Genomic DNA, 15375 nt, shown 5'->3' on the forward strand with positions numbered 1-15375 from the left:
TGTAAACGAAAGCGCTACTAACAAGAAAGAACTAGTCTAAGATTACAGCAATCATTCTGGTGTTGGCACATCAAATATGAATTACAAATAATATCATAGTTCCACCTCCTAGTTTGCACGGGAGTAAGGGAATGGTAGCCAGATTGACTGAACATAACAGCTTCACCTATTACTCACACTAACGAGGGACAAGCGCCCAAAGGGCTGTTTATCTTATGTTTAATAATTTATTGATAGCCTTAATCCTACCCTCAAATTTTAGAGTCATTTAACAGTTCTCCTCCACCCTCCCAAAAGCGGCATAACTAGGCCACATAAGAAAAGTAGAAATGTCCATCTTCTTCCTAAAGTAAAGCAGCTCGAGCTTAGAACCTCATGTTAGATAAGGAAATAATATTCCTACTTGAACACTTTAAGGCTATTGCCAGTTTTGCGAGCCCGGTTTGCCTCTTAAACTGCCTGCCTATATCAAAGAAAGTATCTTGGCGCTACTAAAGATGGTAGAAATGAGAAAAGCTATTAGTTACTCTTGTGTCTGTGCCACTGCTTAGTAGTTACGAAGAAATCACTGATTGGGTGGGATTGAAGAGTGATTCAAGGCTCGGTCCTCTCCCATTGGCTGTTGGGAATGACGAAGGTTGACTCATTCTGGCTCATGATGATCGACTGACAACGAATCCTTAGACAGGACGACGAATTTCTAAATTGACGCCTGCTGGGTTTGTTGTGCCGAGCCCGTCTTCCTAGCAGCCTCTTCGCCTGTTTACCAGGCCCCTCTCTTTCTGACGACCCACCATTCTTTCTGACGCCCCCGTCTTTTGTCGCTCCGCTGCGGATGTGAAGACTTTGTCTCCTAAACTTCTTTTCTTTTTCAAAAGTTTTTTGGCCGCTTTTTTGCAGTCATTTTCTCGGCGGCCAAATTTTATAGCTCTTCATTCTCCCACACCTACCTACACGACGGGATGATAACCTGCACACGCGTCCCCGTGGCTCTGCCCCAAGATGGCCCATTAACTAAGGTTGCCATCAAAGATATTGTCGGAATATTTGTCACAAACGAGTGGCGAATCGTGGACCCAGAAACACTCGTTGTAAAAAGGAATGATGGGGCAAACCGAAACTATACAATAGAACGGTCAAAGACCGAGGGTGACGCGGATCTAGGACCTCTTAAGGTTTTCCTTAAGTTCCACGGAAAACTCGACATAATTATCGAAGTGTTCAAACACTTGGTCCCCAACAAGCACGAGGAGGCACAGCTATGTCACGATTACGGTCAGTCAGGTCTCGGTGCCAAGGTTTACGGGTTCTTTCAGACAAAGGACGGTACGTTGGGAAGGGTCGACGAATTTCTGGATGCACGCAATTTGGAGCCAGAGGATGTGGAGGACGCAGGTATCCGAGCCGCTGTGGCTAGAGGGCATGCCGCTTTCCACGCCATGAAGACCCAACTAGAGGAGAAACCGATTCAGGCCTATTACGATGTCATCACCAGGCAGCTTGAAAAGTATCATAAGATGGTCAAGCTCCAAAGCCTTTTCCATGAAGGGGGCGTTAGCATGGATGATCTCATTGATTACGACTTTGCGTCAAAGATACGGCGAGTAACAGACAGGCTGGAGTCGATGGGGGGAAAGAAAGGATGGTGCATCCACGATGTAGCATTCATGAATGTGATGGTGAAGAACAATCCCAAAAAAGGAGAAAGTAAGATCGTCCTCATAGATTTTGAGTTCGTCTTTCGGAACTATCGAGCCTTTGACATTGGTGGACACTTCATGCAAAAGGTGTTCAGGTGGGTTGACGAGGACGGCAAAAAGGCCAGCTGCAGGCCTTATACGGAAGAAGAAAAGAGGCACTTTTGCGAGGAGTATGTCGAGCAGTGGAACCAGGCGACTGGTGACTCAGACACAGCGGAGCAAGTTTTTAGGGAATCCGAGCTGGGGTACCTGCTGGCTATCACCTTTGACATCCACAACATGCTCTGCTACGTGGAGCAGGAAGATATCAAGGACCTCTTGAACCGCTTGGACCTCTTGGCGTTTAACAAGCTTTTTGCAGAGTTTGTCAAGCAGTATACAAGGCTTGGACTAGATGTTCACGAATAATAGAGCCAATGGTGTCACGGGCTGTGTTGTATCCAACGACGACCAGAACAGCCTAATCGCTTGCTATAAGCATAGAGCTTGTCCTATGTTTGAGTTTGATAACTCTAAGATTTACAAACCTACAAGCAGATCTTCATGCAGCAGATGAGAAGGACAAATTAATTTGATTTTTGCACATTCGGAAATGGGTCGTAATTCTTGAAACATTCGAGTGGCGTAGTCGATCAAAGCTGTTCGTCCGCATGTTTTGGGTTGATCCAGCCATTTTTGACAACTTGTTCATCAACTGAACATTATGCATTTGCTTCCCAAGCAGAGGAATTTGTGATCTTCTCGTTATTTTGCAACTCTCGGATGTCAATTCCAAGGTAACTGGCGCCTGTCAGAATTAAAAATGCTTTCACCGGCGTTCGCCAAGACAGACCAAGCTACCTTCAGCAAAAGGGCCTTTTTAGAGCCGAATCATTCTCGGCCCCCACTATGTATGTACGTCAATGGTGCCAATAGACTGACAGTACGTAAACAAAATGAAGCTGATTATCAGGCTATTCTCTAGCTGTCGTAGGAAATAAGGCATATACCTGTACTTGGGGAAGGAACCCCTATTACCCCGCGCTTAGGGCTTGCTCCTGCATCCTGACTCCACAATAAAACTTTAGTACAAGCGATAAACACAATCCTTCGCAGTGAAGAAATTTAGCTCTCGGGCTTGCACGTTTAAAGATTAACTGCTCTAGCCTAAACCCCCTCTATTTCTAGCCTTCTGGGTTTACTTTCAACTCAAATTTCCGTTCAATTGCTCTTAGAATTGGCTTTTGAATTTCTGTTTTCCGTTTTCATATCCATCACAATGAAGAGATATTGGGGTCTCCGAGGACCATCCCTCAACCTAGCGACTATTTTACTGGTGGTAATGCCATCGATGTTGTGCTATGGCTATAATCTTTCCGCACCAGGTGGTGTTCTGACTTTGCAATCTTTTGTTACCACATTCCCCAAGATGGATACAATCAACACGTCGGGTCCTCTTCAGGAACAAAACTCAAGAATCCAAGGTTGGCTACCACTTGATCAACCTCTTACTTTTGTGATTGATTTTCTCGTCAAAAAAGATCAAGATGCTAACTTTGCTTCTTGTAGGGACTGTGATCGCTTTGCTTACCCTTGGCGGAATGTGTGGATCCATGTCTTGTATTTGGCTGGGGGATATCCTCGGTCGGCGAATGGTCATATTTTTGGCTTGTGTTATCTCTATCATTGGTTCAGTTCTGATGTCTTCGTCCTTTTCCCTTGGACAATTTATTGTCTCCCGCCTACTTTTGGGCATGGGCACAGGCGGCTGCGCAGCTACTATTCCGGTTTGGCAATCGGAAATATCGCAAGCCAGTCATCGAGGATCCCATGTTGTTACCGAGGGAATATTTATTGGCGCCGGCGTATCTGTCGGCTTATGGGTGGATTTTGGTCTCTTTTTCGTCGATTCATCAGTCGCCTGGAGGTTGCCGCTCGCACTTCCCATCGTGTTCCTCCTGCCAGTCATGGCATTTATTTTCACTCTCCCAGAGTCACCACGCTGGCTTATCAAGAAAAATCGATGTGACGAGGCGCGGGAGATTTTGGGCATTTTGGAAGGTATCCCAGCAGATTCCGCAGAAATCACCGCGCATGTTAACGATGTGGTCAATTCCCTTCAAATTGGGAGTACTGGGTCAGTTCGCGATCTATTTACTATGAACTCGACAAGGATTTTTCACCGAATGATTCTTGCTGTAGTTGCTGAGTCGTTCATTCAAATTTCTGGCATCAATCTAATTACCTTCTACGCCACAACAATCTTCCAAACAGACCTCGGTTTCGACCCAGTGCAATCCCGCATACTTGCTTCAGCAATGGCAATCACTCAGCCAATAGGTGGGGTTATTGCATATTTCACAATTGACCGGTACGGACGGCGAAATCTCATGATGTTCGGCGCGGCGGGAATGGCCATTTGCATGACAATGCTAGCGGCAACAACGTCCAATCCCTCAAATCACCACGCTCTCATTGCAGCGGTTGCGTTCCTATATCTCATCAACCTTGTCTACACGGTGGGATTTTTAGGCGTGCCCTTTCTTTATGCTACTGAGGTCGCCCCACTCAATCTACGTGCCGCTATCACTGGTTTGGCCACCGGGACAATGTGGATTTTCAACTTCATCGTTGTCGAGGTTACACCCGTGGGGTTTAACACAATCCACTACCGTTATTACATCGTGTACGCAGTTGTCAACGCCCTCATCATCCCAATCGTCTTTTTCTTGTTTCCCGAAACCACTGGAGGTTCACTCGAAGAGATTGACGGTGTTTTCGCCCAATCGGAGAATCTTTTTGACCCGCCTAGATTTGCAAAGCAGTTTTCTAAGAGAAAGCAACTGCCCTGCGGTGTTGAAGAAGGCGCAGGAGAGGCGGTCCAAAGGAGCGAAAGCTCAACCACCCCAGAGCAGGCAACCACTGCATAGCTTGCATCAGTCTATCAGCAAGATCTAAGGTGAGCAGTGGGCAGATGTTTTTAAAACTGAGCTGCCGCAGGAGCTGAATAATTCAATTTGTGAGCTAACATTTCACGGGAATAAATATACAAACATATCCGTGGATGTCAATAACCAGGCCTACTCAAGGTGAATTAGAGAATCTTGGGCAAAAACATATCGGTAGTCAGAGTGTACCTAATTATTATCAAGGTAATCATAAGTGGCAACGATATCTTCAAGTACAAAGAATGCGCCATCCACAGGATTACAGAATATGATTAAATATCTTTTCTCATGAAAACGATTTCAATATCCCACCTGTTTCCACTTTCATCCCATACATCGTAGAAGTTCGGCACAACTTTGATCGGTGTGTATCCCCGGCGGCCATACCAAGCTTCATTGGTTATCTGCAAAGAATCAATCGTTTGATACAGGTCTGACGCACATTTTTAAGGAGTGTGCTTACCTTTGGGATGGCACCGAATACAGAAATTGCAAAATCCTTTCTGACTTGGTGTTCCTTCGTAACCGTGTCTAGCATGAGCGTCTGGGCCCAGAGTGGCTCTCGAGCTGCCATCTTCTCGACTTCTTTCATAGCCGCGCTCCCGACACCTTCACCTTGAAGTGATTGCAAGATGAAGAAGCTCTTAATCCAGAACACTCCTTCTGAAGGTAAATCGAGGCCAAACCCTTCTGCATCTTTGTTTTCGGAGTCTAAGGAAATGTGGCCTATTGGGACAAATGCCACTCGTGATGCTTCCCGTGTAGCTCCATTGACTGATTCTGCTGTATCATAAAGCACTTCTTCATCGCTATCGCGAGATTTTGTGCCCTCTATATCATCAGACTGACGGACCTATGTGTCAAATTAACATTGGGGCCTTTTGTCATGTAGGTTACCAGAAACATTGATTGAACTCACAATCCAGTACATGCATTTCTCACCCTTAATTTGTTGCTCTCTCCATTCTTCCTCGACCTTTTCATAATACCAATTACACTGCACTCTCTGCTTATAAAGCCGCCTTCGGTGAGCAACAGATGTGGCGTCCCAAGGGAAAAATGAAATCTTTGGTTTCGAACTCATCACTGGCAAACTTCTACCTGGATGTCCAAGATGAGAGAGCAGCAGATTCCATTATATGAGTCAGACCGTAGAATGTGCTTAGTAATATGCCAAGGTTGTTAGAGTTGACACATTCAAAACTTGAAAAATACTATCAAAAATGCACAATTTATGTAGTCACTAGCAGGTCACACGTCTCGGAGTGTTTATAATTCTTATCATCCACTAGCATCCGCAAAAAACCCATGGATGTCGTGTTGATGCTACTTCAACATCCGCATTCGCAAATTGCGGATTTGCGGATCCTGCCTACCCTATTACGTCCGCAAATTGCGGAGCGGATGCTGCTGCAGCCTAGTTGAGACTAATAGGCTGGCGAATGAAGGGTGTTGAGATGTGATGGCTGTTAGGCAAAGTCATGTGGTGGTAAACCAATCTGTTGTACATAATGGTGCAGTGCACACTAGCTAGGGGGCTGCATACGACTCAGGGTCGTGAAAAGCCTGAGAAATCAATCAATCAATCAAACCGACAGAAATTCATATAAATTATATCCTAATCTATTGGTTGGAGGAATGCCGCTGACCATAAAAGTGGCGGACACTTGTACGGTACAGTAGTGGGAGGACAATAATAGATTAATTCAGCGCTAGCATTGCTTGGCGCGCTACTGTAAAATTAAAATGAATGACAATTCAAGAGACACACAATTACATAAAAGATTACCTAGTATTTAGTGTACCATCCGTCTAATTTAATCACTACTTGTACGCGACATGGCATCGTCATCGCTAGATTGACCATTACCTATTCCCTAATATTAAATTATGCGATTTGGGCTCAAGTCGATGATATTCAAATAATAGTGGTAATTAGTTTTCAAAATAAGGCCTACCATACTAGACTATAGTGGTAGGTGGGTCTACTAGCGCTGATATTCTTTTGCTCAGCCTTATAAGTACGCCAAGAGATGAGCAGACGAGCAAATAGGGGCTACACCGGCACATAGTTAGTACACATGCGTGCTGACAACATTATTGGAGCTAAAGGAGAACGGACCATTAAAACTTGGAGTTCTTAAATACTAAAAGTATTCTCCTTTCTCCTTGGTGTTTTTTTCGTTTGTCCGCCGACGCCGGCCTCAACTGTATCGCATCTCCACGAAAGAAACCTGCGCCCACAATGGCGCAGTTGCTTGCTTTCTTCCTCGCCCTCCTTGGTTTGGCCACGGCTACTTGTTATTACCCCGGAGGAACAGTGAGCTCCAATTCCGCTGTTGCGTCATGCCTTTCTGGCGCGACGAGTATGTGCTGTTCGCTGAACCGAGGTAATCCCTTTGGTGGCACGGGCGAAACCGACGACAGGTGCTTGCCTAATGGGTTGTGTCAAAATGCGGTTTCAGCCACCACAAATGGTCAGTCAGTCTTGGAAATTGAGTATTGGCGGGGTTCGTGCAACAATATCGACTGGCCAACAGAGGGATGCATTAAAGTCTGTGACGGCGGCAGCGTAAGCACCCTCTTCCTTCTCTAACCCCCTCCACAAGGCAAGATTTCGCTGACTGATATGATCGTCGACGGGGTAATTAGACAATCAATGGTTCTGTGCAAGTGACTCCTTGCGATGGCACAGCTGATTCCGCAGAGTGGTGCTGTGGCACGAATACTGACTGCTGCGGGACTTCGAGTGCTGTTCAACTAGCGAAGGTGCTATCTAATTATGGCTCCACTGATTCTTCTGCCGTTACTTCTGCTACATCGACCTCACGCTCGACCTCTACCTCTACCTCAACCTCTACCTCAACCTCTACCTCAACCTCTACCTCAACCTCAACCTCTACCTCTACCTCTACTTCTACCTCTACCTCTACCTCTACCTCTACCTCTACCTCAACGGCTTCAACTTCGACTTCGAGCTCCAGGCCTACCTCTGCACAATCAAAAACATCTACACAGCCAGCCGAAGCTTCCTCCAGTCCCACTTCTCCGGCTTTATCTTCAAAGGGGCTTTCCACAGGATCAAAAGTTGCAATTGGAGTTAGTGTTAGTGTTGGATGTATTGCGATCATTGGATCGCTGGTCTTCTTTTTCGCACGGCGGAGAAAGGTGGCTTCGACTTCTTCCCAACCAGAAATGGATTGGTATAATCACCCTCGCCAGCGTAACGCGAACCTAGTAGAGGTTGAGGGTAAATACCGCAATGCAAGCCCGTCAGAGATTGGAAGTAATGGTCTGTATGAAGTTTCCGTTTCTGGAACCACGTACGAGCTATCCGGGGACTCATACTTGAATTCACCAAGATAGATGCGGCTTAGCTAGAATGGGAATTTCTACTTTGAATTGCTTTCTTCCTCATAGGTAACAATTTTTGTAGCTGAATTTGATGTTTCTTCATTTTTCGAGTGTCTTTCTATAATCCTTCTTGGCAATGCAGAATGGAATCAACTACAACTGTTGCAGGTTGGGCCGTTAGATAGGTAGACAATACATGCACGTGTGACAGTCTGAAAACATCTCTGATTCAAGATCATGTGAAAACTCATAGGGTTCGTGGAGTAAGACGCGAATCTAATGACAGTATACTCATACTAATCTCACTAATTCATACGGTACAATGGTCACTTCGCCTATGATACCGTAATGCTGCACTGCTGGGAGCACACTCAATGCACTCGCAGGGCCTCCTCCAGCTGTTCTTATCTTGCCCCAGTATGGGATGATACCATTCCATAGAGTGGAGGATACTTTGAGGACCAGCGAATTCGTCCCTGGAGCGAGGTATGATGAAATATCCAAACGTGGATTCGTGATATCAAAATTAGGCAGTGGCTTGCCGTTTAGGAAACCAGCTATACCGTGGTCAACAGACGGGAGGAAGAGGTATGCTCCAGTGTCTCTGCTGTTGCATTTTGACGAGGACCAGCTAAAATTTGCCGTGTAGTATCCGATACCAGATACGTTTGTCAGCCCGAGGTTGTACCACGATTGGAGAGAGCCTTCAGGGTGGTTGGCGGTAATGTTAACCTTCTTAGAACTTATTTCTAGGTTGAAGAAATCATCTGGAGGTCCCCATTGTTCAATCGTGAGGTTCCAACTTGTGAGCTTTCTGGTGGGACCAGCACATACTCTCCCAATTCGTACCATTTTGCCGGAAGATAGGCTCACTGTGGAGCTCTTGGAGGCTGTGACTTGCGCCTGGAGTGAATCTTTGCTTGCTTTGTACCCCAATACGGCAGCAGCGCTAGAGAGCGCATGCACCTTCAAGGCTTCTAAGTTGGTGAACTTAATAATTCTGGTCTCTTCATTCTGGAGCTCCAATGATATAGTCGTGCACCCCCCACTCCTCACATACTCGACGATGGGCGTTTCCTCCCCCGTCCAGGCGTTCAAAGAATAAGGTGTACCAGAATTGTGGAAGCTGACAGTTCCGTTGCTGTAGTCACCATCATTGTACAGGAATACGTAAACGTCACCGTTAGAAAGCTGTCGCCATCTCGTGTACCAGGTACCGTTGGATTGAATACGTGATCTAGGTTGGATGCCAAGAGCAGCAATGTTCCGAGTCAGATTCTCATACGGAACCTGGTGGACATTCCCATAGTTCAAAAGGTTTTTAAAGGATTCATTCGCAGATTCGATCTCGGCCTTCTTTGCTGTGGCATATTTTGAATCCATAGGTCCGGAAACAATGATGGGTAAACCGGCCTTAGCATATTTGACCAAGTGGTGCACCCCGTCGGGCGTAAATGTATCATTTCCGCGAACCACTAGGGCCTTGAAAGCCTGTCTTATTGGAGCAAGAAGTCCTCCACTGACGTACGCATTCTCTAAGGCGAAGTTCTCAGGAGAGAGGTACTCATATGTGTACCCAGCGTTGACAAGATCTAATGGACGGTACAAAGGGAACGGGTATCCGGCTTGCGGTGTTTGTTTATCCCAGAAAGCCAAGTCTAGTTTTGGTGTTCCACTTTGCAGCACCCACTGGACTCGGCTAAGGTAGCCCAAAGCTTGAGGGTGTCCCACCTGCCAACCAGGTTGACGCCTGGAGTGCTCAGGATAGTCATAGTTGTGGGTTGTGTAGCCAGGCCAGGTAGTTTGGGTGAAGTTGTGCGTATAGTCCGCGCCGTGTATAACAACTTGGTTAACACCGCCGACAAAGGAATGCTTTGCGTCGTTCAGCAGACGTTTCCACGTCTGCGAGAAAGGCGTCCTATAATCGGCACCCAACTCGATGGAAATAATTTGCTTGCCAGACAAGTCTGCGGGGCCCGAAAATTGCAAGAAGGGATCGATCTGGTTCTGAAACGAAAGAGTCTCGCACTCGGGGGCGTCCGCAACTGGGACTACTTGTAACATGTCGACCGGGAGGTTGTATCCCATCTGTCCGGAGAACTCCAGACCCAAAGAGTGAGTCCAGTCGACGATATACTCGTAGTAGGATTGGAGACGGCCAGTTAGTGTTGAGAGAAAGTCATCAACAACCCCTGCGCCGCCATCGATAGTGTCCGTTCGGACTGAGACAACCGGCTGATCAGCCTGATAGCCCGCGACTGATTGAAGGAGCGGAAGATACGGGATAATGGTGTACTTAGAATAATCAGAAGCCGTCTTAGCAAGTGCACGGATTGAACTTACGCCATGTTCCCTCTCGAAGATCTCCTCCAGGCCTGGAGTCCAGAATGTAGTTGCTGGAATCTCAACGCTATCTTCCCACAGATAGTGGCCCACTTCTTGCAGAAGTTCCTTAGCACCATCAACAAGGACATGCTTCTGTAGGAAGTCTGTGATCACCTTTGCACCAGTCGCAGAAAAGTGGTCCACATAAAGGGATCCGTTATAAAGGTAGCTAGACGGGTTACTGGCTGCAATTATCTCACGGCCGAGCGGTTGATACATATACCAGCTTTGAAGGACATAAGAATGAGCGTTCTTGACCTCGTCGGCCGTGACGGTTATCGTTCCATTGGATGTCACCAAGCTCGAGATATCCATGACAGATGCGTTGGAGATTGTATACTGAGGGTAGCGTTTCGGCGGGCCCCATGGGCTGGCGACGTCATCAAGGACTGATTCCAAGCTCAGAACTGCATAGGTTTGAGCCGCAAGGAACTCTCCACTTCCCCAGCCAGGTAGCTTGCCGGTGTAATTGCCGTTCTTGATAGTTATGTTGCTCGATTTCTAGGTAGTAGTCAGCGCCTGGTTTACAGCAGAGAACCTGATCATACTAGTGCCCAGGCTAGGCCCGGATTGTTGTACGCGGCTGGGACCGCTCCGTTGTTACTCATTGCATAGTCGAAGGTAAGACCATTGTCCAAATGTGCCTTCATGGCGGCTTTCAGAACTCTGACATACTCAGGGGTGCCGTACCCATAGATGGTCCAATTCGAAGGAGGGTTGCCCTTGGATAGTCAGATCCTAGTAGTGACATTGATGCGACCACATTTGACAAACCGTGGGTGAACCGAACCAATTCAGGAACTCTGTCCCACCAGCGCCGATTTGACCCAGCGCCGCAACATCCTCTGTGATGCCTGCTGAGGTGACGCTCGCATCCGGAAGCCTGCATTTGTTCGTCAGCATACGTGTACAGACTCGGAGGTTTGCTCTCCAGTTTCTTACCAGTATCTAAATCTTGGTTTGACAGATGTCCCAGGTCTGACAAACGTGCCTGAGGCACTGCCGCCTCTCATGCCCCCTAGCCGCTTGAGAGAGGCAGTCCGAGCAAGAGCGTTTCTGCATAGCCAAAATACAAGAATTAGAATGAAGTGTCGCATTTGTAGTTTAGCTTGAATTCATATGTCGGTTACTTTATTCTGCCATCTGAAGTCAAGTCAGCTCCTTCTGTTTTAAGTATTTCCCCAACGGCTCCTGTTCAGGCTACACCTGCTTCTGCTTTGTACACTCGGGAAACGTTTGCCGAGGTGCTGTCTTCGTACGCTTGCAGTTCGTCCGATAGCCGACGCGCACGGATTTACTAGAAGGACTATTTGTGGAGAAAATACGGATTGATGGCGAAGTTACGGAGAACGCAGGCTCGAAACATACGGCATATGGCGGCGATACAGAGGGGTGGGCAAATTACGTGCTGGTGCTTTCTCCGCCGCCCCCAGGTCGGGAAAGAAAGGAGCGAGGTGTGCACAGGAAGTGTTAGCCCGATTTCAAAGGTAGACCTGGGATCATCGAGAGCTCTGCTCGTAAGTCCATACGGCTAGTCCGGGGACCCCGCACATCGGTGTATCCACCACCGATTGCTGGAAAATATCGTGTCGTTGCCACTATGACAACCCACTGTGGGAAGTGACGTAGACGAGCTGCGTAACATTATTGTACATGATGTCGGCCATTGATAGGAACATATGATATTGTCTTTCTCACTCTTCATTTCCAGTCCGCAAAAAAGTTCGCGGCACGTATTTCGCTATGTGGCTTACTATCCCAGCCGTCCTCACTTTGCTGCTTGCTATCTTTAACCCTATCACCGCCAAGGTCCACGAGAAGATTTGTACTATCAAGAGCGGCGGCAGCAATGTCACTGATGATGCCCCTGCAATCTTAGAGGCATTCAAAAAATGCGGCCGAAAGGGAAGAGTCATCTTCGAGCCCACAACGTATTATGTCAACTCTGTCATGAACATTTCTTGGCTCGAAGATGTTGAAATCGACATTCACGGAACGCTTCTGGTATGTTTATCCCCAAGCAGACTTAGTACGCAGTGCGCGGAAATTGGCTTCCAATCTGAGTTGCTGAGAGCATGTTACATCCATTAGTGGAGCAGTGACATCTTTTACTGGCTGAATAACTCGATGGAAGTCGGGTACCAGAACCAGTCAACAGCATTAATAATCGGTGGTAATAACGTCCGCATCAACGGTCACGGAAACGGCACGTTCAATGGTAATGGAGACTATTGGTACCAATGGATCAGTGAGCAGCCAAACACATCTAACTATCCGGGACGACCGCACGCTGTGACCTTCGACAAACTTACAAACTCCGTCATTCGTGGGCTTAATTTCTTGAGGAGTCAAATGTGGTATGTGATAAGCTTTATTTTGGATTCGCATGGCTTTTGCCTTTGGTGTTAACCGTGAAATCCAAGGACGATGTCAATTATTTATTCTCACCACGTATTGTTTGAAAATATCCTCGTCAACAACACTGGAAACTGGGCACAAAGCTGTACATCTATCAAGGCATTGCATAAAGTTTATGTGCTGACGGGGACTGATTGAACACAGCAAACACCGACGGAGCCGATACCATCCGGTCATCTCATATCACATTCAATAACTGGACTGTCTACAATGGAGACGACAGCCTCTCCATGAAAGGCAATAGCACTGATATCACTATCACAAACAGCAAGTTCTACAATGGTCTAGGCATTGCTATGGGGAGTATTGGGCAATACAAGGACCAATTTGAGACGATTGAGAGAATCACAGTCAAGGACGTCGACTTCCACAATACATTACATGCTGTGAGTGACCGGACAGCCCAAGTCACAGAATCATGTATGCAAGTCAGTTCCCGGGTTCAAGAATTAACGTTATCAACTCCTAGTTCTATGTAAAGACCTGGACAGGTGATCAGAATGGATACCCACCGAACGGCGGCGGCGGCGGGCTCGGGTGTAAGTATTGCTTTCCCAATTTCGCTATCCTTTGATAAGCTATGATAACATATCCACTTAGTCGCCTCTGGGATGAAGCTCACAAACCTCACATCAACTGGACTCCGCGGGGCCGCGTTCGCAATCTCACAGTGTACACGGTTCTCGGGTGCGCCAGGCGAGGGTAACTGCACGAATTCGAAGTTCCAGATCCGCAACGTGCAGATTGATAGGTTATCAGGTACTAGCGATTCGACACAATTGGCGAGTCTTCAGTGCAGCGCTGTGGCACCATGCACCAATATCACCATCGCTGACGTAGACCTGCACCTAAATAATGGGACTGCATCAAACGAGTACCTTTGTGGTAACGTTGTGAACCCGGCTGGGTTCAACTGTACCGGTTCGCCGTGTGTAGGGGGAAGTGCCACCGGGGGGTGCTAAGTGGTCCTTGAGACAGAGTATGCTTTCCATTATACTGGAAAGGCCACATACACGAGGGCGAAATAAGAATCCTAGTTATTGGGAAGAATCATTCATTATCTTCTCTGCTAGGTTCTGTTGTACTGTAGTACAAAATACTGCAGAACCAACTTCACCGTTTTACATTCTTCTCTTGATTCTGCGCCCCATTGCCAAGAAACTAACCCATAAATTATTGAAGTGAATATTCAACAAGCCCTTGAAGCGCGTACTAGTCGTCTATCACTGGAACCTTGCTCCTACGACCGTTTTGGTTGAACTCAGGTTACTTGAACCTCCCAGGTTAATAGGACCCCATTCCTACAAATTTGTACTAGCGTAGAGTAACTATAGTACTTATACTTTTGCTTTCCCTCCGGACTAAATAGCACTTTGCATTTCGAAATGCGAAAGAGATTGATAAGAATTCATTTCTCACGACTGACCCGCCACAGCAGGAGCTGTAGAGGTCGTAGCCTCAATCTTGGTAAACGGAGCGGCAAAGCCGTAGGTCTTATACCCCTGTGAGTAGTCCTTGCCCTCTTCACGATCTGTCGCGGATATTATCAGCTATGCCTCGTGCCATAAAAGACCAGGAAAGAAAACCCACCGTGTTCTGGAGGAAAAATTCCATGCGATGCTTATAGTACCGTTCTCTCAAATCCAGGCCATCCTTTCTTCCGTGGAATGTCGCATAGAGACTGGAGCGACTCTTTGGCGTCTTGTTTTCGGCTGACCGATGAGCAAGATGAGATCCAAAAATCAGCATATCGCCGGCCGCTAGCGGGATTGAGGTCCATTCGTGCGTATTCTCCCACTCTGGTTTAATACGGCCTCCGGTCTCGAATTCCACCTGCATGCGGTGAGACCCCGGTACCACTTCCAGACATCCATTCTCCGGAGTAGCGGGATCAATAGCCACGTTGGCAGTAACGTGCTCAATTCGACCAATGTGGTCATAAGCGGGAGCATCCAGATGAGCCTTGAAGCCATTGCCATTTGGCTGCTTGTAGTTGATTTTGTCTTTGAAAAGGAGCATATCCTTTGCAATTGTCAATTTTCACACATGGATTACGAAGGATGAGGTTGCTCACATCACCAGATACTGCTTTGAGAATCGCAGCGAGCTGCTCTCCGCAAACAAGTGCCTTGAATTGCGGGTGGTAGTCGATGAATTTCTCCGTTCGCATGAGCTGGCGTTCGCCGTTGATGTTGATTTCATCGTACGGCATCCACTTCCCCTTCTCTCGCGGCCAGGATTTGACTTCTTCTGCCCATTGCTTCAGGGCTACTGGGTCAATGAGACCATGTTCGTGAACGCGAAGCAGGAGGTAGCCCTTCTCGTGGTAAGAGGCAATTTGTTCCGGAGTGAGAGGACTCATTTTTCAGGCCGCGTGAATGCTAGGAGTATGAGATTGCAATACTCGAGAGCAATCTAGAAGGCCACTGGCCCGGTTTATATGTTTCTAGGGCGCAGACAGGTTCGGTAACTTGCCGCGAGACTTGGGGAATCGACCTTCAACCTGCAGTCTCCAAATGTGCCGTCCCTACTTGGCATAAAGCCCCACCAATCCGCCTCGTGTCCCCCTCGAGACACATGAGTTTCAATCC

General features: G+C 47.2%; 6 protein-coding genes across 6 annotated transcripts; 3 read left to right on the forward strand and 3 right to left on the reverse strand.

Moving 5' to 3' along the window:
* Positions 1-962: 962 nt before the first annotated feature.
* Positions 963-2108, forward strand: N7510_007451 (choline/ethanolamine kinase; the record flags this gene model as incomplete). Its single annotated transcript, XM_056979376.1, has 1 exon — positions 963-2108. The coding sequence occupies one exon, from the start codon at positions 963-965 to the stop codon at positions 2106-2108; it is 1146 nt and encodes a 381-aa protein (XP_056832419.1).
* A 2791-nt stretch (positions 2109-4899) lies between these two features.
* On the reverse strand, positions 4900-5711 carry N7510_007452 (uncharacterized protein; the record flags this gene model as incomplete). The annotated part of the gene is made up of 3 exons (XM_056979377.1): positions 4900-5031; positions 5091-5480; positions 5547-5711. The coding sequence occupies 3 exons, from the start codon at positions 5709-5711 to the stop codon at positions 4900-4902; spliced, it is 687 nt and encodes a 228-aa protein (XP_056832420.1).
* A 1161-nt stretch (positions 5712-6872) lies between these two features.
* On the forward strand, positions 6873-7223 carry N7510_007453 (uncharacterized protein; the record flags this gene model as incomplete). Its single annotated transcript, XM_056979378.1, has 1 exon — positions 6873-7223. The coding sequence occupies one exon, from the start codon at positions 6873-6875 to the stop codon at positions 7221-7223; it is 351 nt and encodes a 116-aa protein (XP_056832421.1).
* Positions 7224-8272: 1049 nt separating this feature from the next.
* On the reverse strand, positions 8273-11269 carry N7510_007454 (uncharacterized protein; the record flags this gene model as incomplete). The annotated part of the gene is made up of 3 exons (XM_056979379.1): positions 8273-10867; positions 10915-11088; positions 11141-11269. The coding sequence occupies 3 exons, from the start codon at positions 11267-11269 to the stop codon at positions 8273-8275; spliced, it is 2898 nt and encodes a 965-aa protein (XP_056832422.1).
* An 840-nt stretch (positions 11270-12109) lies between these two features.
* Positions 12110-13746, forward strand: N7510_007455 (putative exo-polygalacturonase; the record flags this gene model as incomplete). The annotated part of the gene is made up of 6 exons (XM_056979380.1): positions 12110-12370; positions 12458-12723; positions 12790-12869; positions 12929-13170; positions 13254-13323; positions 13385-13746. 6 exons carry the CDS (start codon positions 12110-12112, stop codon positions 13744-13746), a joined length of 1281 nt encoding a protein of 426 aa, XP_056832423.1.
* A 465-nt stretch (positions 13747-14211) lies between these two features.
* N7510_007456 (phytanoyl-CoA dioxygenase family protein) lies at positions 14212-15146 on the reverse strand (the record flags this gene model as incomplete). Its single annotated transcript, XM_056979381.1, has 3 exons — positions 14212-14334; positions 14375-14806; positions 14859-15146. Coding segments are annotated over 3 exons (843 nt in total), but the record flags the coding sequence as incomplete, so codon positions are not given.
* Positions 15147-15375: the final 229 nt, after the last annotated feature.

The sequence above is a fragment of the Penicillium lagena genome, assembly GCF_028827675.1.
Source record: "Penicillium lagena strain IBT 129212 chromosome Unknown utg000005l_segment0_segment0, whole genome shotgun sequence".
In the NCBI taxonomy this organism is placed as follows: domain Eukaryota; kingdom Fungi; phylum Ascomycota; class Eurotiomycetes; order Eurotiales; family Aspergillaceae; genus Penicillium; species Penicillium lagena.